General features: G+C 33.7%; 1 protein-coding gene across 2 annotated transcripts in view; it reads right to left on the bottom strand.

Annotated features, from left to right (window-relative positions):
• Positions 1–27,846, bottom strand: part of Chm (CHM Rab escort protein) — a 168,032-nt gene that overhangs the window by 28,925 nt on the left and 111,261 nt on the right. For both annotated transcript variants that reach the window (XM_026381447.2, XM_026381448.1), the window contains 4 exons: positions 20,645–20,722; positions 11,369–11,473; positions 10,910–10,973; positions 7,599–7,695 (listed from right to left, as the gene is read on the bottom strand). In XM_026381447.2, coding sequence (XP_026237232.1) covers positions 7,599–7,695; positions 10,910–10,973; positions 11,369–11,473; positions 20,645–20,722 — 344 coding nt within the window. The remainder of the gene's footprint in view (positions 1–7,598; positions 7,696–10,909; positions 10,974–11,368; positions 11,474–20,644; positions 20,723–27,846) is intronic.

The following is a 27,846-nucleotide window of genomic DNA, read 5'->3' as shown; positions in this document are numbered from 1 at the left end:
GCCAATTTGGAAAGAAGTATGGAGATTCCTGGGAAAGCTGGGAATGGATCCACCATTTGACCCAGCTATCGCCCTTCTCGGAGTATTCCCTGAGGACCTTAAAAGAGCACACTATAGGGATACGGCCACATCAATGATTATAGCGGCACAATTCACAATAGCTAGACTGTGGAACCAACCTAGATGCCCTTCAATAGATGAATGGATAAAAAAAAATGTGGCATCTATATACAATGGAGTATTATGCAGCACTAAGAAATGACAAAATCATAGAATTTGGAGGGAAATGGATGGCATTAGAGCAGATTATGCTAAGTGAAGCTAGCCAAGCCCTAAAAAACAAATGCCAAATGTCTTCTTTGATATAAAGAGAGCAACTAAGAACAGAACAGGAAGGAAGAGCATGAGGAAAAGACTAACAGTAAACAAAGACGAATGGGGGGAGAGAAAGGGAGAGAGAAGGGAAAGGATATGCAAATGGTAGGAGACCTTCAATGATACACAAAAGTATAAGAGGTTATGATGGGCAAGGGGGAGGGGGAAAAAAGGGAGAGAATTGAACAACAGCAGAGGAGGTAAAGAGGGAAGGTGGGAGGGGAGGGGAGGGGGGATAGTAGGGGATAGGAAAGGTAGCAGATTACAACAGTCACTAATATGCCATTATGTAAAAATGTGAGTATGTAACAGATATGATTCTGCTATCTGTATTTGGGGTAGAAATGGGAGTTCAAAACCCAATGGAGTCAAATGTATGAAAGATGATTTATCAAGAGCTCTGTAATGTTTGGAACAATCAATAAAAAAAAAAGAGCAAGGCTCTAAGTAACTCAGTGAGACCCTGTCTCTAAATAAAATACAAAATAGGGCTGGGGATGTAGCTCAGTGGTCGAGTGCCCCTGAGTTCAATCCCCAGTACAAAAAAAAAAAAAAATTAAGTAGTGCTAGAGCTATAGGTCAGTGGCAGAGATTGCCTTGCACGTGTAAGGCACTGGGTTTGATCCTTAGCACCACATTAAAAAATAAAATAAAGGCATTCTGTCCATCTACAACCACAAATTTAAAAAAAAAAAAAAAGTAAAACTTCATCCTCATGAACAAACAAACAAAAAAGCAGCAGTGGTAATATTTGAATCAGGATCTTTAATATTTGAATCAAGACTTTGCATGTGGTTTATTTTCTTTTATTCAATGGTGCTAAGCAAAAAGTACTTGTTCTAGGAATAGAAATTATAAGCCATGTTCCAAATACTAATTTCTGGACTAGAAATGCAAAGATAATGATGCTGTGATTGCTCTGAGAAGCAGTAGAGTAGCAAAAAGTGTGGGCTTTAGAACCTGACTGCCTGCATTCAAATTCTGCTTCTCTCATCCATTGGAGAAATTATTTACCTTCTCTGTGCCTCAGTTTCCTAATTTGAATAATAGAAAAGAAAATGGGCCTATCTCATACCTGTGAAGAATAAATTGAATTGACCATGTGCATGCACAGTGTAAGTACTTAATGCTTGATACATATCATTATTATTAAGATGGAATAAATGTTAACCTAGAAGAAAGTACAGGCAGGGCTCCATTTGAAAAAGGAACAAGAATCTAACTACATGAATGAGTCAGGGAATGCTTGGAAAGGTGGTAATATTTGAATCAGGATCTGAAAAGATAAAGAAGAATTTAACTGGTTTGCAAGGTCACACTTAGGTAAAGGAACAATATGTGCAAAGGCCCAAAGGCAAGGGAAAGCATGTTAATATTAAAATGAATAATATTTTGCTATAAGTAATATCTGTAATCCAGTATATTAGTAATGCATTCATATTATCCTTCATGTTATAAACAGAAGCAGTCATTTATTATATCCTTACTCTTTGCCACACATTGTAAATTGCTTTATAAACACTGAATTTTTGCAATAGTCCTAATTCATTTATAACCACTGGCACAACATTTAGTGGGAGCTCAAAAAATGTTTACTGCATGACTATCATCACAGAATGTTAGAATATTTTCTTTATTGTTAGACAAAAAGAATCCTATAATTCTAGGGTTGGCACAAAGTTTATGAATTTTTCTTAAATATTTATTTTTTAGTTGTAGTTGGACACAATACCTTTATTTCACTTATTTATTTTTATGTGGTGCTGAGGATAGAACTCAGGGTCTCGCCCATGCGAGGTAAGTGCTCTACAGCTCAGCCACAACCCCAGTTCCACAAAGTTTATGATTTATAACTAAAAAAAAAAAAAGAAAGAAAAAGAAAATTTAAAGGTGGGGAATATCACTATTTTTAAAAATTTCAGCACCACCATAGTGGTGATCTGTGTGGGCCCTGAATCAAGTGATTATTTGAATCTCAGATAACTACTTACTAAGGTGTGTGAACTTAGACAATCTAATTAAACTCTCTAAGCTTTAGCTTGATAATCTGTAATATGGAACTAATAATACCTATTTCATAGAATTAAGAACAATATAAAATAATGAATGGCCACCAGAAAATTCTATATAATAGCTATTATTATATAATATTTCAATGATACATATCACCCTATGACCTTCAGTAAAGAATCTTGCTATCTCTCTGGTTCAGTTTTATTTGTAGCAGGCCTAAAGATGAACTATATAGTAGTTACCCAGATGAATGACTTTTTTGTCTCATCACAAATTGCTTTAACAGATGCAGCCAACGAATACATTTCAAACTGGTGATCTCCTATATTTGGATAGGGCAGAGATATTCTTCCACCATTTCTTGCCACAAATTGCACTCTGAAGAATTTAATTATTATGGAAGTTCTTTGATCTCTTTATACTGATTCCATGAATAAATATAACTCACATTAAAAAGCCACTAAGATAACTACATAAATGTCAAATTAGAGACCATATTGAAAATTAAACAATTTCCAAGGGATGTTTAAAATATTATAATAATGCCTAGAAAATGTGAAGGTAACAGTAACACTTCATGCTCCATATGACTTTAGAATACAAGAGGTATATTTTGTCCTTCTTAACCAGTAGCAAGATTTTTCTAAATATTTTCTAATTTCACTGACTGGAAGAAAATGTTTGGGGATGGGAGAATATATAGATACACATAAGTAAATAAATTAAGCAGGAACAGAATACGAGTGACAAATGAGTAAGGGGTCAAGGAAGGGCTGACTAATGTTAAAAGTTTTTTAAATTTTAGGAATATTTAATAAGGTAGGAAAATTTAATAGAAATGAAGAAAAAACAGAAGATGTTTAAATTTAATGACCACTTGAGATACTTATATATTGTAGCAGCCAGGAAATAAGCAAACAAAATGGTGGATTCCATCATACATAATCAACATGAAAATACTAAGGAATTTAGGGTACATCAAATTTTGATCACACAATGACAAATGTTGCTGATGATTCCTTATACTCCTAGCATAAATGTCTGTTTCAAATTTCTACTATACGAGTTTTATTCAGCCATAAAGAAAAACAAAATTATGTTTTTGCAAGAAAATGGATGGAACTTGAGACCGTTATGTTAAGTGAAATAAGCAAAACTTAGAAGGTCAAGGGTCATATATTTTCTCTTATATGTGGAAACTAGAGAGGAAAAAGGAAAATAAAGGTAGGGGTGATCACATGAAAAGCAAAGGGAGATGAAGAGAATAGAGGAAAGGAACCAAGGGGTGGGAAGATGGAAAGAAGCAGGAAAGTCATAGGGAAGGATATTGGTCAAATTATATTGTTTTTGTGCATGAACCAATATGTAACATCAAATCCCATATTATGTGCAATTATAATGCTCAGTTAAATAAGGTGTGGAAAATTCTTATTGTAGAGAAATCAGAAAATCAAGGGAAACAAAAAGAAAAACCTACAATTTGGTTGCTTGCAACTATTTGGATATGACTACTGCTACTATTACTCTGGTATAATTTCTTTGGAATTCATTTCCTATAAAATGATGTCCAGTAAAAGCACATATTTGTGTGTGTGTGTGTGTGTGTGCGCGTGCGCGCGCACACACACACACACGTTTACACACATATATAAAAGCAAACATATTAATCCCTCATGATACTAAATTAGTTAAAAATTTTTGCCCATGAAGGCATTCTTCCAAATGCATTAATTTAGGGCAGCATTACCATGATAACAAAACCAGCTAAGGTCGACAAAAAAAAAAAAAAGAAAGAAAACTGCAGGCCAATATGTTTGATGATCATAGAAGAAAAATTCTAGCAAACTGAATCCAGCAGTACATTAAAATGATTATCATACACCATGATCAAGCGGGATTGATTCCAGGGACACAAAGATGTTTTACATACACATTAACAATGAAGGGCAAAAACCACCTCAATAAATGTATAAAAGACATCTGATAAATTTTAACATCCCTTCCTGATAAACACACAGCACGAATGAAGTATAAAAGGAACACACCTCAACATAACAAAGGATATTCGTACCAAGCCAATAGATGTCATTATATTAAAAGGGGAAAAGCTGAAAGCTTCCTCCCTAAGATATGAAACAAGTCAAGGATATAAACTTTTGCTACTTTCCTTCAACACATTTCTGGAAGGTCTAGCCAGAGAAATCAGGCAGAGAAAGAAGTAAAAGATAAATACCCGAATTAGAAAAGAAGTCATTGAGTTATCACTTTTTACAGATGACACAATCATATATGTGTGTGTGTGTGTGTGTGTGTGTATCCCCCCCAAACTCCATCAACAAATTATTATAAGTAATAACTGAATTCATCAGAGTTGCAGAATACAAAATCAACATGTAAAAATCAGTAGTGATGCTACATGTCAGATAGCCGATTATCTGGCACAGAAATCAAGAAAGCAATGAAATTTGCAACAGCAATAAAATATCTAGGGATGAATTTAACAAAGAGTTGAAATATCTGTATAATAAAAATTATAAAACCCTGATGAAAGAAAGAATATTGTTAAAATGCCCATACTACACAAAGCAACCTACAGATTCAAGGCAGTCACTATCAAATTACCAATGCCATTCTTCAAAGACCTAAAAATTTTTTTTAAAATATTATTTAGTTGTCAATAGACCTTTATTTCATTTATTTATTTGTGGTGCTGAGAATCAAACCCAGTGCCTCACACATGCTACATAAGCACTCTACCACTGAGTCAAACCCCAGCCCCAAGACCTAAAAATTAATATGGAACAATGAAAAATCCCAAATAGACAAAGCCATCTTGAGCCAAAAAACAAACAAATCAGGAGCACAATTTTATCTTACCTGACTTCAAAAGAGACTACAAAGTTGTAATCAACACAGTGTGGTATTGGCATAAAAACAAGCACACAGACTAATGGAACATAATAAATATCCCAGAAATAAACTGAAATATCTATGGTCAACTGATTTTAGACAACAGTGGTAAGAACACAATGGAGAAGGCAGTCTTTTCAATAACTGGTGCTGGGAAAATTGAACATAAAGATGCAGAACAGGGAGTTACAGTGGCATATGCTTGTAATCCCAAGAGCTTGGGAGGCTGAGACAGGAAGACCACAAAATCAAGGCCAGCCTAAACAATTTAGGAGACCCTGTCTCAAAATAAAAAAAAAAAAAACAAAAAGTGGAGTGCAGGGCTAGGGATGTGTAATTAAACACCCTCGAGTTCAATCTGAAGTACAAAAAAAAAAAAAAAATCTAGAGAAATGTAACTGAAACTCTTAGTAGTAAAACATGTAAAAATCAATAGTGATGCTACATGTCAATAGCCGATATGTAGCCGACAACTCAAAATGGATTAAAAATTTTAATGTAAATACCCAAAACTACATTATTACTGGAATAAAACATATGAGATACACCTCCAAACACTGGAATTCACCATGATTTTTTGGATAAGACACAAATGCACAGGCAACAAAAATAAAATGAGATAAATGAGATTATGCCAAACTAAAAAGTTTTACACAGCAAAAGAAACAATCAACAAAATGAAGACACAATCTGGAGAAAATGAGAAAAATCTTTGCAAATTATACTTCTAACAAGGGGTTGAGATCCAGAATATGTCAAGAATTCCAAAATTTCAATTTCAAAACAAACAAAAAACACAGATTAAATAATGGGCAAATAACCTGAATAAAATTTTTTCAAGAGAATACAAAGGGATAACAAGTACATGAAAGAAAACCACTAGCCATAATGGAAATGCCAGTCAAAACACAATGAGATATCAACTCACTCCACTCAAAACGACTATTATGGAAGAAGAATTAAAAAAAAAAAAAAACCCTAGGAAACACTGGCAATAATGTAAAGAATGGGTAACTCTTAGAAACTGCTGGTGCAAAGGTCAATTAGTACAACCACTGTGGAAAACAGTATGAAGATTACTGAAAAAAATTATAAAGAAAATTGCCATACGATCCAGCAATCTCACTACTAGGTACATATCAGAAGGAAATGAAATTAGGTGAAACGATGCTGGCACTCCCATATTGATTGCAGCATTATTCACAATAGCTAAGAAATGGAAACAACCTAAGTGTACATCAATTGACAAATAGATTAAAAAAAAAAGTTCAATTATACACTGGAATACTTTTCAGCCATAAAAAGAATGAAATCCTGCTATCTGTAACAACATAGAAAGAACCAGAGATCACTATGTTAAGTGAAATAAGCCATGCACAGAAAGTCATATACTATATCATCTCATGTAGATGAGTGAGATGATCAACTCTAAAAAAGTTGATCTCATAGAAGTTGAGAATAGAATGGTGGTTACTATATACTGGAAGAATAGCAGGGAGGAAGGCCTAGAGAAAGGTTGATTAATGACTACCATGTTATAATTAGACAGAAGCAAGAACTCTTGTGTGCAAATACACAGTAGGATGACAGATAACAATACCATATTATACGTTTTAAAATCCTAGAAGAAATTATTTTGAAAGTTTTCACCACAAAGAAATGGTGTTTCACGAAGTAGATATTAACTTGACTTAAACATCACACAGTGTATATTTCATGGGTATATAAAATATTTGTTTTTATGTATCATTTAAAATACATTTGACAAATTAATTAACTTCTTAAAAGGCATTCAAAGGATCCTATTGGCCCCTTCTAACATTTGAGGACACAAAGAAGGTGCCATCTATGAGAAACAGGCCCTTACCAAACACACTGTTGCTGGCACCAAGATCTTAAACTTCCCAGTCTCCAGAACTGTGAAAAATAAAATTTTTGTTGCTTATAAATTATCCTATGTAGGGTACTTTGTTACAGAAGCCTGAACAGCTAAAGCAGGAAATAAAGAAGAAACCAAGCAGCCTAGGAAGAAAAATTATAGAAAGAATGGGAAAGTCACAGAAACCACTTCACGGGAGAACTAGATAATTATGGCTGTGAAGATTTAGCCATTCAAATGTTTTCAGGCAAGGGTAAGGTATGAAATGAGTTACTGTATGACTTTACATTATATGCATAAATACTATGAATAATAAAGGGGAAAAAATCTCCAGATATACAATCTGGCAACTACAACAGTGCCCCCCTCCCTTACTCCTTGAGCAAACAAAAAACACAAATAACCCAACTAATATGCTTACAGGTGCCTTTCATGCATGTCATCGTTGAAGAACATAACTCAATGACTCGAACAGAAAAACTTCCTGGCTCCTCTGCTGGTACTATTAAAATGGAAATCTAAAAAGCAGAAACAAAATATCAGACACAGCTCTTAGATCTCATTTGTATTCTTCTATCATTAGAGTGCTAACTTCCAAACTTCTAAATATCCCTTGATATTTTTTAAAAATTGCTTATAGGATTTAATTTTAAAACAGGATTTGAAACATGTATTATTTGTCTTGATATTTAATTTCTGCATTATTTGTACTTTATCATATGTTGTGTTCATATAATTTAATAATTGTTCAAGTGTTTAATATTTATTAAATTTATCAACTACTATTTTCAAGGATGCAATTGTAACTTTTACTTTTGAAACATATGCACTTTGTTGTTTGAAATCAGACCATGTCAATTGACTTTTGATTACTCATAATGGCTTCAAATAGGAGTTACAGAGCATTAAGAATTAAATACATTACCAATTCCAAGGACAATGAAATATGGAAAGTAAATTTATAAGAAATGCTTCAAAATGAATGGTTTCACATTAATTATAGGACTTCATTAATAAAACCAGAAATTCAGAATTAGAAGTAAAACATGAAATTATTATTAAGAATTGGTTTCTGATACACAGTATGCTGCCTAGGCACTAGGGATATGTTATATAGATTTACATTTAAAAGATTCCAAATGACTATTGGATCACTGTTTCTCTGTAAAGCTGAAATGTCAATGTTAATCCTTAGTCTCAGGAAATTATATCCTCCCATGTAGAAAATGCTTACCAAAGGGGAAAGCCCCATTTGTACTTTTCCCTATAAGTTTTATGCTCATGGTATAACTAGGAATGTCATATTGATAACCCACTGAGAAAACAACTACAACAAATTCTAAATCTATAAATTATTTCAATAATCATAACCATGTTACTTGATGTACATTTTGGAGCTCAAGATATATCTATGTTCCTCTTCACTCTCTTTGCTACTATCCATGATAGAAAGAACAGACTGGAGTCAACATAAATTTTCTGGATGTGATATTAGAAGGTTGAAGGAGTTCTCTTTAAATGGCTTTTGTAATCTGTATGACATTTGAGAGAGTTAAGTTCTCAGAGTTCAGGTAAGGTTATTGATTGTATCTCAGAAAAAAATATGATAATTACAGGAACCAAAAGTCGTTATTACATCTTGGTGGGGTCCTTAAGACATTTTTCCAATTATGGTCATGTTTTTAGTCATAATCATTTAGTTATTCCACAGTGTTTGATGTCTCATTGCTTAATGGGAGATACAGTCAAGCCAACCAGCAGTGAAAGGCCACTGTGATAAGTGATATAATAGCTACTGATACCATTCTTTATATATACTCTTGCTCACACTTGTCACACCAAACTGTACTTGCTACTTACTTGTCTGTATCTGTATCCGCCAAACTGTATGCTATTTGAGGGGAGAGATGCTATCAGGTGACCACTATCTCCTCAGAACCCAGCACACTGGCTGACAGGTAAAAGGCACTTGTTGTTTGCTGAATAATTAAATAAAAGTAGTATTTATGCTTATATGTATAACAGATATACTTGATGTTTGTTCATATAATGTTCATTTTATTAGCAATAACAATTGGGACCATTAATTAACTTCTCCACTCAAATACTGTTTTATATAATAGGAACCTTCTAACTTAAGGAATTTTAGGAGGCTATTTTTAGCAGTAGCATTAGATCTGAGAGTCACACCTACAGAGTAAACTGATTTTATGTCATTGTAAAATATGGTTAGAAGAAAAAGGGAATATACCCCTTGAATTTAAGTATGCAGACTGACAAAAAATGATAGGCAGAGAGACATTTCTACAGAGTCAAGGATAAGGAAAAGTAAAAAGGTACTGAAATGAACAATGGAGGTAAGGAAATATCATAAATGAGACTGCATGCTGAAATTAAATCATATGAGGCCTAATGATGGGCTTTCCATTATTACCATTGGGTTGTCTACCATAAGATTTTTTTCTCTAAGGTTTTTAAATGTATTCTCCAATGATTTTCTTTTTTTTTCCTGTTAACAATATATTTTCAATTTCACAGAAAGTTGTAAAAATGAAGAACATGTTGAATTTTCCCAGAATATCTCTGTTATACAGATGCAATTATTTATTCCAATAGAATAAATTAAGATATCAAGGCTATTACATAATTTCCTTTAACTATTTTTAAAATGTATTAAAATATTAGTACATATGGGTTGATATACTTTTACCAATATTGATTTGTACATACTTTCATGTAGATTTAGTTAACAATGCTATAAAAAGTACTAGACTGTGAGATAATACCTCAAATGTGTTAGAAAGGTTATATGGAAGAGACAAGAGATAATCAAGTGTTGGTGAGGGAATGCTTTTACACTATTAGTCAAAATGTAAATTAATATAGCCATTATGGACAACAGTATAGAGGTTCTGCAAAAAATTATAGAACAGAACTATTGTATGAACCAGCAATTCTGCTTCAGGGTATATATGTAAAGAAATGAAATCAGCATCTTAAGGAGATATCTGCACTCCCATGTTCATTTCAGCATTATTCCTTGCAGCCAATATATGGAAACAACCTAAGTATATATCAATGAATAAATAAAATACAGTGTGTGTATGTGAATATATATATATATACATATATATATATATGTACATAATACACATATAATATTCAATATTCCATATAGAGTATGTGTAAGTATAGATATTATGTATATAATATTCATATCTCATATACATGTATGTGGGATATATGAATATTATTCTCTCTTAAAAAAGGAAATCCTATCGTGTACTACAACATGGATGAATCTTCAGAACATTAAGATAAGTTAAATAAACCAGGCACAGATGCTATATCATCTCATATGTGCAATGTAAAAAAGTCAAATTCATAAAAGCCCAAGTAGAATGGTAGGTGATAAAGGTTGGGGGTGAAGAAAATGGGAGAATTGGTTGAAGGAGAGAAGACTTTCTATCAAGCAGGAAGAAGTTTGAGAGATCTAATGCACAGGATAGAGGCTACAGTTAATACTACTACACTGTATACATAAAATTTGCTAAGAGTAGATCTTAAGTGTTCTCACTACAAAGAAAAAAAGGAAACTGTGAAGAGATACATGTTCATTAGCTTGACTACAGCAAAAATTCACCATGTATATCAAAACAGTATGTTTTCCATTTTAACATACACAACTTTTATTTTTAGAACTGAATTTTATTTTTCTAGAACTGAATTTACCTGTTGATCTGAATCTGATTTTAGTACAGATCTGTCTGTAATCAGAACTGCCCTGGAGATCTGCCTGTAATACACAAAAGAGTAAAGCAATGATTCAGATTTCATGAAAAAGTAACATTTATAGTTATATAACCACCAGAAGGTTTGTTTCAAAGATTCAAGTCAGGATAAAAGTGTTGCCTCCCCAAACCAAGTCAAATTCTGCTTTAATCTTTTCTTGGCTCATGAAACAAGAGTATATGACCTACAGACAAACCCCAGCTGAAACAAAGAGTTGAAATTAGGCTAAGATCCCCCCAAAAAGACTCTCTACGAGAAGAAAGGTAAGATACTGAATATAACTTAACTTTGCTATACTTTACATGTTACTTGAAGGACAGAATCCTAGAGATGTGTCAATACAATCACAGAGCATTAAGTTTCACCTTCCCTTGTCTTGTGGGTAGAGGGGCGCCTTACCTGTATTGCACACGTGAGCATGTGTTCTCAGAAAAGTAACTGTCCTCCACAAGGAAATGCTTAGAGATTATTCTCTGACCAAACTGATCTATAATTGCTTTACATCTATAAAGAAGATAAGCATAGCATATTAAGAAAATGAAAATAATCAGCTACTGGGTTTGAAAATAAAACCTTGTGAATATTACAAAATTTTCTACAATTCTATATTTTCTAATACAAAACTGACAATTAATTACAGAATATGTATTCTTGTTGCTATTTTGACATCTTTTAATCTATAAAATGAACATGGAATACAACTTAAATACTTATTTAATTACAATTAGTAAGCAAGTTATAAAAAGTATTAGCATGTAATTGTAAGCTTTCCATGTGTTAGGAAGTTTTTTCTTTGTTTAGAAAATGGGCCTTTTTCCCCCCTTAATAGTTCTAAGAAAAAAAGGAAAGAAAAGTTGATTAAATATCTTGTTATATTATTCACCATCTGTACAAGCCACTGAAGGCTTTTTATTTTTCTGTTAAGTATTGCTTTCTCTTTTGTTCAAGAATAGCTATCTGCTCATGCGTTTGATAATGTTTTAAAACAGAAAAAAAGGGGGGATAGAGCTTCTTTTAATATCTGTTTCCACTTTACTTCAAAGGATGATCATAGAAAGATTTCTTTCAAGTGCTGTTTCCAAATAAGGAAAACACTTATGCATGGACATTATCAGGTCTCTGTCATCTGATATGTGTTGGGACAATGAATCATATAGAACCCTCCATTGACCTTCTTTCAATGTGTCTAGATAAAAGGATGAAAATTAGAATCCATCTCCTTGCAGTGCCACAAGTTATAAATGTACTTTATAGGGCTCATTATCCAAACTAATGGACTAAGGGCGACATCCTTGAAATGGACTTACCAGTACTGACAAAGCCAGTATGCAATATTTCAGGAACTATATGCAAACGACTATGTGTTTGCTATATCTTTTTGTTATGGAAATATCAATTTACTTTTGGGACCAGAATTATTTTATTTGAAATACATGATGATCCTTGTAAAATCCAAGAAAAAAATCTCAAAATCATACCACATTTAAAATATACTGGTGAATATGAAAATATGTTCACCTGCTCTAAAATTGGCAAAATAAGTGCTGTCTACCTGGTATCAAGGCTTTAAATGATGAACATTTAAGACTAATAGTGAGAGAAATTTTGTTTGTGTTTCCTAAAGGCAGATTATGTTTCACTGATATTTTTAAATAAATGGCAAAACACTTTTGTCAGGATAGGCTATGATGTCTAGAGATGCTTTATGTGCTTAATATATATGTTTTAAACAAGCACATATTAATATAACATTTGTTCTAAAGTATTCCATTAATTAGTATTATAAAATATTTAACTAAATCGATGAAAGATATTACACTTAGATATTTTCCAAAATAAATTGTTTAAAAACTGAAAAGTTAAGTTTCTCATTTGGTCTGTTTTGAAACATTCATAAGCAATTTGAAAAACAAAGTACTTCAGGCAATGGGGAAGAAAAATGTGATGATAAGTCATTACACATAGTGATCTCTATTTGTCCTATAAGCACTGACAAAACTATTCTTACCTTTCACTCAGAGACCATAGAAATCAAAAGGACAAAATGTGAGAAGAAAAAAGGGGGGTCTAAAATGTACATTTTTAATAGGGATTTGGGTTATACAGTTTAACATTTGTTTAAACTCAGGTAATGAACACTTAATATTTGGACACTTCACTGTAAATTTTATAATCAAAAGAAAAATACTGAAAAATACTAGTGTATGATAAATATAATGAAGTGTTAAGGGAAATTTTTAGTGATACCTACAACTTACTGTGAAATGCATAAAAAATGAATTAATAGATGGGTAAAGGGAAGAGTACATGAGGAGTTATATGAATGAGCAAGTATTTCAAAATGTTAATTACAGAACCTGAGTGTTAGCTATCCCAGCCTTCATTTTAAATTCATCATCAAAAATTGAAATAAAACTGAGAGGAGAGTGATGTTAATATAAATCTAGGTTTGAGTGTAAGACTATTGCAAAGGGTTTCTATGTAAATAAACTAAACTTCAGCCTCAAACTTGTGTAAACCTCCTTATTTTGTAGGTTTCCAAACACTAATAGGGCTGCTCTGGTAATAGTACTTCTGGTGACAGGCAGACATTGGTTTCAGAAGCTATGATATTCAAAAGAATTAAGGGGACCACTCAAAGGGGAAATATGGGACTTAGTAAGCCTAACTTTGCAAGAAGACAGTAATAAATATGCCAATTAATGCTGAAACTTCTAATGAAACAGTGACTCTCAAAGGAGGAGGAGGAGGAGAAGGAAGCAAATCAGAATCACACCTGGGGGACTTTTTCGAATTATAAGTACCCCTGGAGATTCTGATAAGCTCCCAAATCCCAGGAAAGAATCACAGCCAAGCATGCCACTGTTACTGTTGCATCTTTATAATGTACTAGGTGGAAAAAAAAGTAAACAGCTACTGGTACAGAGAAAATGTCTATTTCTGTAGAAATTGAAGTGATGGTCATATAAGCCAGTCTCAGTCTGGTAGATGATAATAACATGACTCACCTGTTAGTCTCATTCTTACTCTGAAGAACTAAGGCTCTAGGCCTAAGCAAAGCTGTTCAAACCAAGACATGTTTAAGTGGTAAGATTTGTTTTCCCCTCAGATACTTCACTTACTGTCATATATTCTGCCTAATCAGGAGAACAATGAAGAAAGGAATATTGATTTGGGGCCTATTTTTAATCTTTACGTTATAAAGATTAATACAAAATTAGATGACATTCAAGTAATGGGAAACAGCAAACTTAACAGTGCTGCCAGACACATTAAAATACCCTCCTGCCCAATCCTCCCATACAAACCCAAGGAAGCCATTAAAGATTAACAACATTTAGGATTTAGATGAAGGCTTGTTGAGCCTCATAAATAGTAGATTGAGGAGGAACATGATAGGAGTTCCCAGTTACAGGGACACAATGACCAAGATGATCATAAGAATCACTGAGCCAGACAGAACATTTCTAGGGATAATCTTTCTAAATCAACAAATCACAGTACTTATTCAGTTCTTGGTTCATCAAAGATACCAGGACATAAATAGCAAAATGATGATAAGGAAGAAAACACTAAGATAAAAATTCAATATCTGGAATCTGGTCCAGAAGAAAAAAAATATTAAAATAGGTATCCAAACCCTATGATCTTCAGATTTAATATCCCAACTAATTATATAAAGAAAGCAGAAATCGCCTGTGAAATAATTAAAATACTAGTGAAATTCAGAGCTTCCCAAGCACTGAAGGGAAAATATAATTCTCCCTACTCAACAGTCCCTTAAGAGCTTTCTGAAATGCTATAGTTAAAAGGCCATCTCATTCATGAAACCATCTTCTAGGCTTCATGCTCGTTTTTCTGGAGGGAATATTTACTGCAATAGTTTCAAACCATTAACAGGTAGATAACTCCCAAACTTTGGTTTTCTGTTTTGACTTCCCACAAGCTCTGTATTTATATCTTTTCTTCCTTCCTTTCTTTCCTTTCTTCTTTCCCTTCTTTTCCTTCATTACTTCCTTCCTAGACTTTAATCCTCCTTTAAAAACATCTAATTGTCAAACAAAAGTTTTATATTTTTTCCAGGAATACAATGTGATGGCATGTTATAGGTATAGACTGTGTAATAATTAACACAGTGAAATTAACTAATACATCCAATCACCACCCACAGTTAACTTCCGTGTGTGAGGTTTCACATAAAAAAATGTGGTATTATTAACAATATCTGTTTTTGTGTACAGTGCTGGGATTGAACCCAGGGCTTTGTGCAAGCAGGGCAAGCACTGGACCAACTGAGATATTCCCAGCCCTAACCATGTCTTTTTTAAAACTAGCACACCCTAAACTGAGTTTATCATGGTACCTCACCTACTTCCCTCCCTTGGAGTCCCTCTATTAGATAATGGCAAAACCAGAAATTACAAGTTTCCTTACCTTAAATCTTTCTTACATCTAATCTGCTACTAAATTTTGATTATACTTTATAAATGTTTTTTGCAATTAGTCTCTTTTCTCCATCCCTACTGATACTGCCTCAGATTCTTATTATGTATAATAAGGCAATGGACTACTAGCAAGTTGGTACCTCATTAGTTCAACATAAATGTATAATATAACACCCATGTACCAAGCACCATTCCAAAAAGTAAGAAAAAAAAAAAAAAGCCTTGCCCTGAAGGAGCTCCTGATATAATGAAGATTAGACACAGGGTATTTTAACATAACAGCAAGATCCAGTGATAAGATGAGGACAGGGCATCAGAGAGTGCTAAGGGGAGTTATCTAACTCAGCTTAGAATGCAGGGATAGAGTATTAGAGAATACTCTGTATAGTTAAGCAAACAAATAAGGAGAAGAATACCTCAGCAGGAGTATAGAGTCAAGTAATACAAGAACAAGTACAAAGACATACCACTGGTTCATTATTATTTGACAATAAAATGGGAAGCAAGAAAGAGAGATGAGCCTAGAGAAGCAGGCAGGGGCCAGATCTGTCTTATATGTTGTGTACAAAGGTGTTAGACTTTACTTTGAAGTAATATAAAACTGCCAAGCCTCTTTAAATGGGGAAGGAAAATCAGATCTTCAGACTGAACAGATCCTAGTGTGCAAATACCTTCTTAATTTATTCTTTTTGCAATGTCCCCCAGTAAGCTCTATGAGGACAAAAGGCCCTAATTGCCTTATTGTTTACTAACTCCACAGTGCCTGAAACATAGAAAACAACCAATACTTGTTTCATAGATGGTGAATGGATGGATGATGGAAGTATTTTATGCATGTGAACAGTATAGACAGAAAGGGCTGATACAGAATCTCTGATATAGGAGGTAAAGAATCTCTTTCCATCACAGTGCTTCTTCTAAATCACTGCCATCATTACTAACTTAACAGCTGAAAACTGAGTCTTGCTTAAAAATACAAAATATTATACTCCAAATTCCTTAGCAAAGGATCCTCACAATAGATCTTCCTGTGTAAGATGCCAAGGTGTCCATTAATATTAACAATTGCTACTAATATACACTGAACTCTTTCTATGTATAACAAATGGTTTTTACAAGCTTTATTCATTTAATATTCATAATAATCCTATGGGGCAAGGTATTGCCAATTACTCCTCTTTCCAAGTAATGAAACTGGGGTAAAAAGAAGTTAAACAACTTGTTGAAGTTCACACATATAGAAAGTAGCAAAGTCAGGATCAAATTCTAGACTACCTGACTTTAAAGCCTACACTCTTAACTACAGTCTCTGTATAAAAGGGCAGGGTCTATCTTTTGCTTACTTGTTTATCCCTGTAGCAACTACCATGGGGTTCATTAAAGGTTAACTATCTAGAATACAATCATTACCCCTTTGCCAATGGAATACACTGAAATCACAGCTTCAGAGATGATAAATGGTATTGAGTCATCCATGTTATGCTGACATACTATTATTACTAACTCCCAAGCATCCAGGTTAGGTAAAGTTGTTCCTGACATCAGAAAAACGTTATCTTAAAAAAAAAAGTCATGGCAGAAAATCCAGTTAAATGAGAAAGTTAAAGTACACATGGAACACTAGTTGGAAGTCCTAAGGTGAGGACCACTGATAATAGATATATCTGGTCCAAGGTCTTACCTAGCCTACCCAAATATCAAATATTGTACTCCTAAATGGCAAAGTTTAATTAACATGAATTTTACCCAGTAAGGTTAGCTGCAAAGGAAAAAAAATAAATAAAGCTATTCCAACAAGAACATTCATTGATTCCAAAAACAGCCAGCAGAGGGTACAGTATTAAAATTTAGAAAAGAACTAATACATACCTATAGTCTTTCAAATTAAGAAAGTAGCATTAATGGATAATATAGTGAGGATAACACAGGCAATGTGCATCTCAGAAAAATCAAATTAAACAAAAATCAAAACTCAGATCTATTTAAAAATAAATATGCATTTGTTTATATATTCCATATACTATTATTTCCTGTGTGTCCTTAATGTTCTATTTTATCTCTCAAAGTTTGTACAGTACTTTGATATATAATTACCTCATTAAACTCAATACTATGATCATTTATGTTTCTATCAGGTTTCATAGATGGAAGGTGAAAAGTACCAAAAAGGCTATAATCAGTCTTTAATCTTCATTCACTCATTTAATTCAAAAGTTACTGAGAATAATAGGTACTAAGAACCTGCCTAAATTTGGGGGATACAATAGTAAGATCCTGCCTTTTCCTACAGATAACTTATCAATTAATCATATAAAGGTACCTGACTGGTAGGTAACATAAGGTTCTGACCTAGTCTGTGAGATCAGGAAATGAACTTAGAAATTTGACCTGACGCATCTTACACATTAAATATGTAATGTGAAGCTCTTACACATTAAAGTGTAAAGGAAATATCAAGCATTCCACATAGAAAAATAGGGAAAGATCCAGGTGTGGTGGTGCATACCTATAATCCCAGCATCTAGGGGTGGGGGATGAGATAAGAGAATCACAAGTTCAACACCAGTATCAGCAGTATAGCAGGGCCCTCAGCAACTTGTCTCAAAATAAAAAAAGAGGGGCTGGGAATGTAGCTCAATGGTAAAGTACTCCTGTTCTATCCCCCCACCCACCCCTACCAAATTTTTTTAAAAAAGCAAAGAGCAGCAAACTAAATTTATAAGGAGACAAATGTAAATCTTAGTAAATCCCTTACTTAATATTCTGATTATAGATTATACCAAGATTTCTTAAAAACAAACATGTGCTGGATACACCTAACTACAAGATTAGGGTTTTTCCTTAACTACTGATCAAACCTTCACATTATATTTAAGTTCTCACAAAATATCTCCTATTATGGGTATTTCTCTCAAATATTTGATTTTGTATGATGAAGTAGTGTTTGAGAAAGATATATTAGCCTGAACCAACCTGAATCAATGCTAACTTTAGGTATTTATAGAGACTATTTTTAACTTGATATATTTTTTTAAAGAATCAAAAATTAATATAAATTGGTAATTGTTACTAAAGGTACAAATCTATAATTTTCAAGTATTGTTTCATTTTTAAATTTTTTTTTAGTTGTTGACAGATATCTGGCAGGTTCCTCTTGAAAATGTCTTAGAACAAATTAAGACCTAGAGCCCCCAGTCCATCATAGATCACAGTATGCTTGGCTAAATCTTCAACTTTACCTTATACAAATAATTGTTTCTCAGTGTCATCTAAGGATTAGCACATTGTATTCAACTGGGATGTTCCATAAAACTGGAAATTCCTGGTTCTACCATAAGCATATCACCAAATTTCATTCCCTGAGGATAAAACACAAGAAATCCTTCCTTTTTTTTTTTAGAAGCATGCCTGGCAATTCTTAAAGACACATTATACTTTGAAAACTACCAATCTGGCAGTTTTTTTGGTCTCTAGACCTTTAGATCTAAGCTACCTGCTTCAACTGTCATCTCTGCAGAACATAAAAAGAGTTCTTTTGTTCACTGTACATCATAGAAACTAAGTCAAAGGTAAGGTAAATGTATCCCTTAGTTCAACAAGTGTTATTACTGTACCATTGCCCTGGCAAAATGAGCCATGCAGATACTTCATGTCACTGAGAATAACATGTGGGACTGGTATGGAGCTAAGCAAATAAGCACCAAACAAGCAATTCATTATCTGATTTTCTGTCATGGGAATACGCTCTTGCTTCAAAATGAACTCAGAAGGAGAAATGTCTATGGAAGTCATACAGAAAACCATTCATTCATGAACTTCTACAGAGCTCTTCAGGAGCCAAAATATGAATACCCTCAGCTTTGGTGGATTTTTTTTTTAACTTTAGATTATCATTTTCAATTTATGTAATACCTTTCTTTTAAGATGCTAAAGGTGATTTAGAAGCCTTTTAAATCATGTGTCAATTTTATCGTACATTACAAATTGCAAATTCACTAAGCATTGGACTTGGAGTTTTGTTTTTTCTTTGCTATACCTTAAAGTAATAGTTATTGTACTATATCTAGTCTATGAAACATTCGTAGCCATTTAATGCCCCTAGACTACACAAAATTATTGAAAAATGAAAGAAATAGCTTAAAACTTGTAAGATTCCAGATCACAATATGACATTTATGACTCTAACAATATTATTTCTATAAATAAATACAATAAATGCCACCAAAACTATAGAGTACTAAAAACAGTCATCCAAAAAGTATAGGTTACTAGATGCTTAAGAACATATCACAAATAAGAAAAGTATACATCGGGGCTGGGGATGTGGCTCAAGTGGTAGCTCGCTCGCCTGGCATGCGTGTGGACCAGGTTCGATCCTCAGCACCACACACAAACAAAGATGTGTCCACTAAAAAATAAATATTAAAAAATTCTCTCTCTTTAAAAAAAAAAAAACACAGCCTTTTAAAAAAAAAAAGTACACATCAATCTCAACAGCTTCAAAAACTTGACCCAGTTGACCTATTTTAGGTTCAATGTGAAACACAGAAAATATAGTTATATTTTATTTAATATAATTTAGACAACTGCATATCTTACTAACTAATAATAAATCCTAGGAAACAATTCAAATATACATAGGTGAATAGGTAGTGCTCAGCTTAAAAAAAAAAAAAAGCAGATAAATTCTTGTTTCAATCCTAAGCCAGCCTGTAGGGCTGCTATTGTTGTAAAAGAATTTATCCTCAGATAACAGGGCAGCATAGTTTATGACAACAATCTACCTAAAACCTCATTAAAGTCTTTTCTCTTGGAGTGACATGCATTATCAGCAGAGATTAATCTGATGAGTCTTTAGGTGAGCTCCATTTTTAAAAATGCAATAACAGAGGGCTTTGTTGTCATCTGATGAAAATCAATTAGAGGAGGTAAGGCCACAAGGAAAACTAACATCACTCATCACCCACCCCCGGCAGCTGAAATGATTTGTCTTCCAAGCTTGGATGATCAGGGGCTATAGTCATATTGCAGGGAAATTAATTTAGTTTCTATATTCTGAACTCACTTTCCTTGTTCTGGAGGACCTAAACACAAATTACTTTTAATCAAGGTTGATATGTTATTAATATCAAGGAAAATCTTTCAAGAATCTTTTTTTTTAAATTGACTTCAGCATTTTTCACCTGTGTTTGGGGTACAAATATATGAAGGTTACTTATATCATCCTTACTTTCTGGATTCTTTGTCCACTACAAGGCACTGTACAGAATGGCGAAGACAATAGATTCCACCAAACACAGCACACATCCTAGAAAGAAAATAGAAAAATAAGAACTAGGATAATTGAGTTGAAAATTAAGGTAAGAGTATTTTAAGTATCTTACATTTAATAACTGATATTACAGAAAAATATATGATCATTTATAATTTTCTCCATCATGGTATTAAGAGTCTATCAGAAGTAAGATTAGCAATATCTTGATGCAGCAGAGCTGTTACTGCTAATAATACAATGTTAACACATGCAATTGTGACCAAGCCAGAAGGGTTCCCAAGCAGGTGACGATTATCCCCTAAAATCAGCTCCTGCATACTTAAGATGCATAAACCACAAACATCTTCACAAGGTGATATGTAAGACACCCAATCAAAATCACCATAGAAAAAGTGTTAAGGAGGGACCAGGAAGGGAAAACTTTGGGAGACCCCTGGAAACTTTACTTACCACAAAAGTAAGCGAAATGACCAAGAGCCAAAATTTAACTGGTAATTGAAAACTAGAACAGCAAGTGTATGAGTTAATGCAGCAGAAGGTCTAAGACGCTTTCCTAACTCAGCAATCTAAGTTTTGGGGTTTTAATGTCCACATAGGAGATGCCTTAAGATCTAAACAAGCCAGGGAGCAGAAAAATAACTAATCTCTCATAACATCTGGATGTTTATGGGGCTGCATCTCAATTAAATGGTGATCTCAGAAAGAAATCCACTTACTAACAGAGGGAGAAAATGAATCATTGTTTTGTCTTAAGTCTGGGAGAGGAAGATTATAACTCTGTGTTTACAGCAAGTGGCCTACTCTCACATAAGCTAGGGAGGCAATCATTGTAACCAAATGAAATACCATGAGAAGTTAGTGATAACTTGGAAACCTGGAGGAAGCAATTGCTAAAGCTTTCTACCAAGATATGACTTCAACCAAGGCCATGTGCAACTGTCAAAAATAAGATACCCCTAATGATGAATTTTTAGTCCAAAATCACATATTAAGAAATGTGTCAACCCCTAAGGGAGAATCAGCACACAAAGCAAAGAGCAGAACTAAACTTCTCAAAATTTTATTCAGATATAACTATCAGATTATTAGTGTGACTCAAACATATGAATCAAAAATATGAGAAAAGATTAATGAAATGTCCACAAGGAAGGCTGCAGTAGGCTGAAAATGCCACCCACCCCCACATCTTCCCCAAGATATCCACATCTCAGTCCCTTGGAATGTGAATAAGTAATCTTACATGGAAAGAAGGGCTTTCTAGGTGTGATTATATTAAAGATCTTAGGATGGGAATATTATCATGGTGGGTACAATATACTTACAAGGTTCCTCAGAAGAAAGTATAAGAAAGTCAAAGAAGATGTGAAGATGGGAGCAGAGATCAGAGTGTCTCCACTGCTAGAAGGGGGACTCAAGCCAAGAAATGCAGAGGAGGCCTCTTTAAACTGATAAAAAGTCAAGGAACAGAGTCTTCCCTAGTGCCCCAAGAAGGAATGCAGTCCTGCTAACCAGTTTTTAGACTTCTGACCTGCAGGATGTAAGATAATAAATTTGTGTTGTTTTAAGTTATTAAGTTTTTTATGGTGGCAATAGGAAATTAATAGATAAAAACTATGCATATTCAGAAATGATTATATGACAGAAGTAGCACTGTAAACAACTAAAGAATGGACTATTAAAAATGGCTTGGAGACAATAGTTTGTCTATATAAGGAAAATAATTACATCTTTGCTTTATGCCATATTCAAAACCAATTCCAGGTAGTTGAAAGACATACATGTAAAAAGTAATAATTTTATAAGAAAATATAGAAGGACATGTTTTTTAACTGAGGAAAAGATTAGTTCAATATGATGCAAAAAATCATAAAGGAAAAAGACTGGAAATGGAACACTTTATTTTTTTTTTAGAGAGAGAGAGAGAGAGAATTTTTTTAATATTTATTTTATTTTTTTTAGTTTTCGGCGGACCAACATCTTTGTATGTGGTGCTGAAGATCAAACCCAGGCCACACGCACGCCAGGCAAGCACGCTACCGCTTGAGCCACCTCCCCAGCCCCTGGAAATGGAACACTTTAAACATTTAAATATCTGAACAAAAAAAGTAAAGACAAATGACAGACTGGCAAAGATATATATTTTATATTACTAATTGTTTAAACTAATTGCTTAAAAAGTTTGTATAACATTTTGGCAAATCGAGTTCAAGATTCATGTATCCACAGAGCATCAATTCTATTGTTAGATATAGGGCTTTTACCAAGCCTCATACATATACAGATAAATGTGCACAGCATAAGGTTAAGAGGAAGAATTTTGACTACCTAAGTTCATTTACCAACTATTCCATCTACTAGCTCTGTGACCTTGAATGAGATATTTAGCCTACCTGTATCCTATTTTTCTCAGGTATAGAATAATATCACTGACTTATATAATAAGTGTCCTTTTGGGCAAGAAAGGAATTAATATTTGTAAAGAAGTTAGTACATGCCATACAGAAATATATGTGTTCATTAAGAGGTAGTATTTTATATATATCACAGACAACCCAAATATCCATCAAGAGAAGAATAAATAGAAGAAAATATATATTCATATGTTGTAGTAAAGAATTTCACCTCAATACTTGTAAGTAGTCAAAGGACAACTGGAAACTCCACATTGGGAATCCTTCTGGGCTCTGTCCTACACACCTCTTTACTTGACTAACTTCAATCTATATGTATTCCCTCGAATAAACTAAAATAATAACAGCTTTTAAGGAACTCTGTCAAGTCCATGTAGTAAATAATCAAACCTGAGGGTAATTCTGTAGAACCCACAATCTAGCAGCTGGTATTATAATTGTGAGTGGTCTTTTGGAGACTACATCCTCTAACTGTACAGTCTAATACCTTAAAATTAAAATGAATTAACTCCAGCCCCATCTACAAATATGGACACATTTCAAAACATTAATACTGATCGATAGCAAGTTAGGGAAGAATACTTTCAGGGATATCATTTACAAAAATTTTAACAACTCTATATGCAAAATAATGTTATATCTCAATTAAGAGTATACAGATAGATAGGAAGGTGGGTGGATAGGAGGGTGGGTGGGTGGGTGGATAGATAGAGATATGAAGTATGTAAAAATTCAACAGAATTATAAATACCAAATTCAGCATAGTACTTCTTTGAAGGGAGGGAATAAAAGTTATACTGAAGATTTCAATTGCTCAAATTCTTCAAATATGGTCAAATTTTAAGATCTGAAAAAACCAGGAGTACATGGTTTTTATTCTGTGTACTATCTGAGGCATTCTGAAAATATTTTATAATCTACAAAGATTTTAAGTATAAATGGTAGAAATAAGTGACATTCTCTAAGTATGGGGGAATGTTTCTACTGTCTTTCTAAATTCAATCACTTTAGTGTACATGACAAAGCTGGCTATGGTAGGTTCAAGGTTAGGTAATAATTTATTCTGATATAAATCCTCAATGATATAAATAAATTATTTTCCAAAAAAGAAGTTTAGAAAGTACAACAAAGGCATATTAGAGTCAGCAGGTAAAAATCCCTATGCTTGAGAAGACTTGTGAACACTATATATTTTACCTAGGACACCAGCTGTAAGACGCTCTCCTTTTTTATTAAGTCCTGTTCAGCAATCACATATAAAATTATATAACAATATTTATCAATCATACTGGTACATCTGGTATTGAGACATTAGACACTATCAGAGTCTGAAGAGGGTTAGAAAAAATAAATCTTTTGGTGAACTATTTTACAAGGTGATATATTGCCTTCTGTTGTTGATGGGGGGGATACTGGTGCAGAGAAAGTTGATGTGATCAAGACAATTGGCCCTGTTTTCAATGACAATTTCCTGTTTATACTGAAAGAGCCCATATGAAAATGAACTATTACTGGCCAATTCCACATAAATAGGCTGAATTAGGTTAAGGCCCTAAAATGAACAAGTTATAACTATGGACCAGACCAATGTTTCCATTTGCCCAGGGATATCTTTATATCATATGAGGGAGCACCATGTTTGCAAGCACTGCTACAGATGAGCTGTTACAAATGCATCCACTGAGTTTTTCATTTTAGTCAATTTGGTTCAGGTTTATATATACATGCACATATACACAGAACATTAGAGAAGACTTAACCTTGTTGGGTCAATCCCCCATTGAAGAAAAGCTATTTTTAAATGTCATCCTAGATTCCAAGAGGAAACAAAGGAATCAAGTTCAGAACCAACTGGAATTTGGTTCTGAATATAAGGTTAAAATTATAAAATATCATGACACAGACTATAATTATATTATCAAAAGACTGAGTGATACATTTAACTGAAATTAATGTAATGTCTATAAAGACTGCCTTTCATTATGTATTACATTGTTTACAGAACATATTGTTAGTATAGTTATTTCATGAAGTATCCTGAAACTTTGTTTTATGAGCTAAATGAGGCCTCTAAAAATATATTTAAATATAAAATATAAGCAATATCTGTAACTTTTGTTTTTAGAATCTATCAAAAATTACCTGCTTTTCAACAATATGATCTATTAACAGTTGGCATGCACTGCATGGAAGAAACACAAGAAAGTAATAAGGCTCCACTAGATAAATGCTTGCTTTTCAGTGCCTTAAATGGCAGCCCAGCAACCCAAGGATTAACAGGCTTTACCAATGGAAAATGAAGTTATCCAAAAGAGCAAACACCTTAGAGATGGTCAGGCGTCCATTTTGGTTCAGTTTATAGCAGCCATTCTGGGACCTGACAGAATGCCTAGCAAGGTTGGTCTGTACACCTACCTTCTCTAGGATAATATGAGACCTAGAGGCAATTAAGTAAGTATTATGGGACTTATCGTACAAAAAGAAATCTACAAGTGTTCTAAAAGAGTAAGTAGTACTTTTCCTCCGAAGATCACTACAAAAATACATTTGAACACTTTGTCAAATGCTATTAAAAACAAACCAAACAAAAAAGGGTCTATTGCAGAAGGGGGAAAAAAACTGACCACTGGTCATCATCACTGTGCTTTAGTGACATCCCAGTGTATACTGTAAACCAATACATCAGCATTCCATTCAACTGTAAGATATGTCTCTATTGAGATACAATAAAGCTTCAGTTGTTCCAACTATCTATACAAAGTTCAACTGAGTTGCTACATTCATGCATATATATTTATCATAGCACTATATTAAAACAACACATTGAGTTTTCTATCATGTTTACTCAGTGCCTGCTGCTCTGAAAAACATGTGTAGGGAGACCTACATATTTGTGAATGTTTATTTATATACTTAAATGCACACAGATGTGGGGAGGGCAAATGTATTAATGCTGTTAACACATACATACATCATGAATGCAGTCTTACCATATGTCACATGGCATGCTTATGGGTTATATACATATACAATATGTTTATATAAATATATTATGTACTGCTTACATGTTTATATTACTTAGCAGAAGGTTCAATTATACTTCCATCCTTAATTCTACTTCTTGGTATTTGGTATCTTTCTTTGAGAAGTAAGTAGAGGGAAGAAGAGTATTTATTTATATGTTAGGTGTCAGAAGTGAATGCTAAATTTTTGCTGTAATGGATCTGCCTCCTGGGAAGGCAAAATTGGGCAGCACCTAAGTCACAACAGCATCTCTCCCCAAGATCCATACTAAAACATAAGCTATTATTAAACTCAGCTTAGATTTCCTATTGGCTCAATACTAAACACATTCGCAAGAGGTAAGTAATAGGCCATAACTCTCGCAGCTGCAGTAAATTGCGTTGTGATCACAACAATCCCATGTTAGCCCTCACACCCTGCTATAAGCTCCTGGAATTCATCATCCAGTAAAGTAGAGATGAAGCTTGACTCTGTTCAGCAGGATGATAGATTAGGTAGGTAGGTAGGTAGGTAGATAGATAGATAGATAGATAGATAGATATATTCCTCCACTGAGTGCTCCACTACCACAATCACTCATTCACAGTGAATAAGAACAGTCAAAACAGCTGACCACATCTTACACCAGTCTTGGTGACACAAACTGAGGGGCGCTTGTCTGGTAAGCAGTGATCAACCAAATCAAAATTCCCAGGCCATCAGAAGCCAAACACACACTCTCAGTTATGATATGTGAATTGCAGAAATCAGTTCTCGAAGATGGTCGTGAATCAACATGGACTTCCCAAATCTAGAATCAGATTCCTTTCTTGATTATCCCACTTACTAGCTGTATGACTTTTGTTTCAGTTCTCAAGACCATAAAATGGAAATAATAATAACTACATAGGGTTGCCCATGGATTGAGTTAATGAATATGAAGTCCTTACTGTGTATCCAGCACATCATTAATAATCAAGGCATTGCAGCTTATGTTAACTATCACCTCCAACAGCAAACAAGACAAGGTTTACAGAATATACAACAATCCATGTAGGGTCTATAGTCTACATTGCTCTGTGCAAGAATCTGCCTCCAGATGTTCAAGATCTCTGCAGCTTCTTCCAATAGACTTTAAGCAACTTAAGCACAGGGTCAATTCAAAGACCTTCCACAGAGAGATCTGTGACAGTTCTAAGAGCACTGTTCGTACTGATAGCAACAAACAATGAGGTTTACTCCTTCCTTCCTAAACATATATGAAATCAAGGCTATTATGAACCAGACATAGTTCTGGACACTGGAGACACAAAAGTAAACAACACAAATGTGTCTTTATTGTCGTATAACTTATCTAGTGTGAGAGAAACAATAAAGAAATAAGATAACTGTAGATAGTGGTAAGTTTTCTGAAAACCAAACAAAAGAAAACAAGATAATATGATGGTAACATAGAGGGTGGAATGTTATGCAAGTTAATTAGAGATACCCATTTTCAGAAACTAAGGTTTGAGCTGACACCAGAGAAACCAAAGAAAGTAACCACATGAAGATTTGAAGGAGCAACATTTCAAACAGATTAACCAGTAAATTTCCAAACTTGAAGTACAAACTTGCTTAGTATGTTTGAGGAAGAGAGTTGAACACAGGATCAGGAAGAAATACTGTATAAAATGACATCACAAAAATAAGTCAGGGGCCTGACCAGATATGGCTTTGAAGGCCATGATGAGGAACTGGAAT

This window comes from Urocitellus parryii, chromosome X (genome assembly GCF_045843805.1).
Source record: "Urocitellus parryii isolate mUroPar1 chromosome X, mUroPar1.hap1, whole genome shotgun sequence".
NCBI lineage: Eukaryota > Metazoa > Chordata > Mammalia > Rodentia > Sciuridae > Urocitellus > Urocitellus parryii.
The sequence above is the reverse complement of the archived record's forward strand: the minus strand, read 5'-3'. Positions and strand labels throughout refer to the sequence as shown.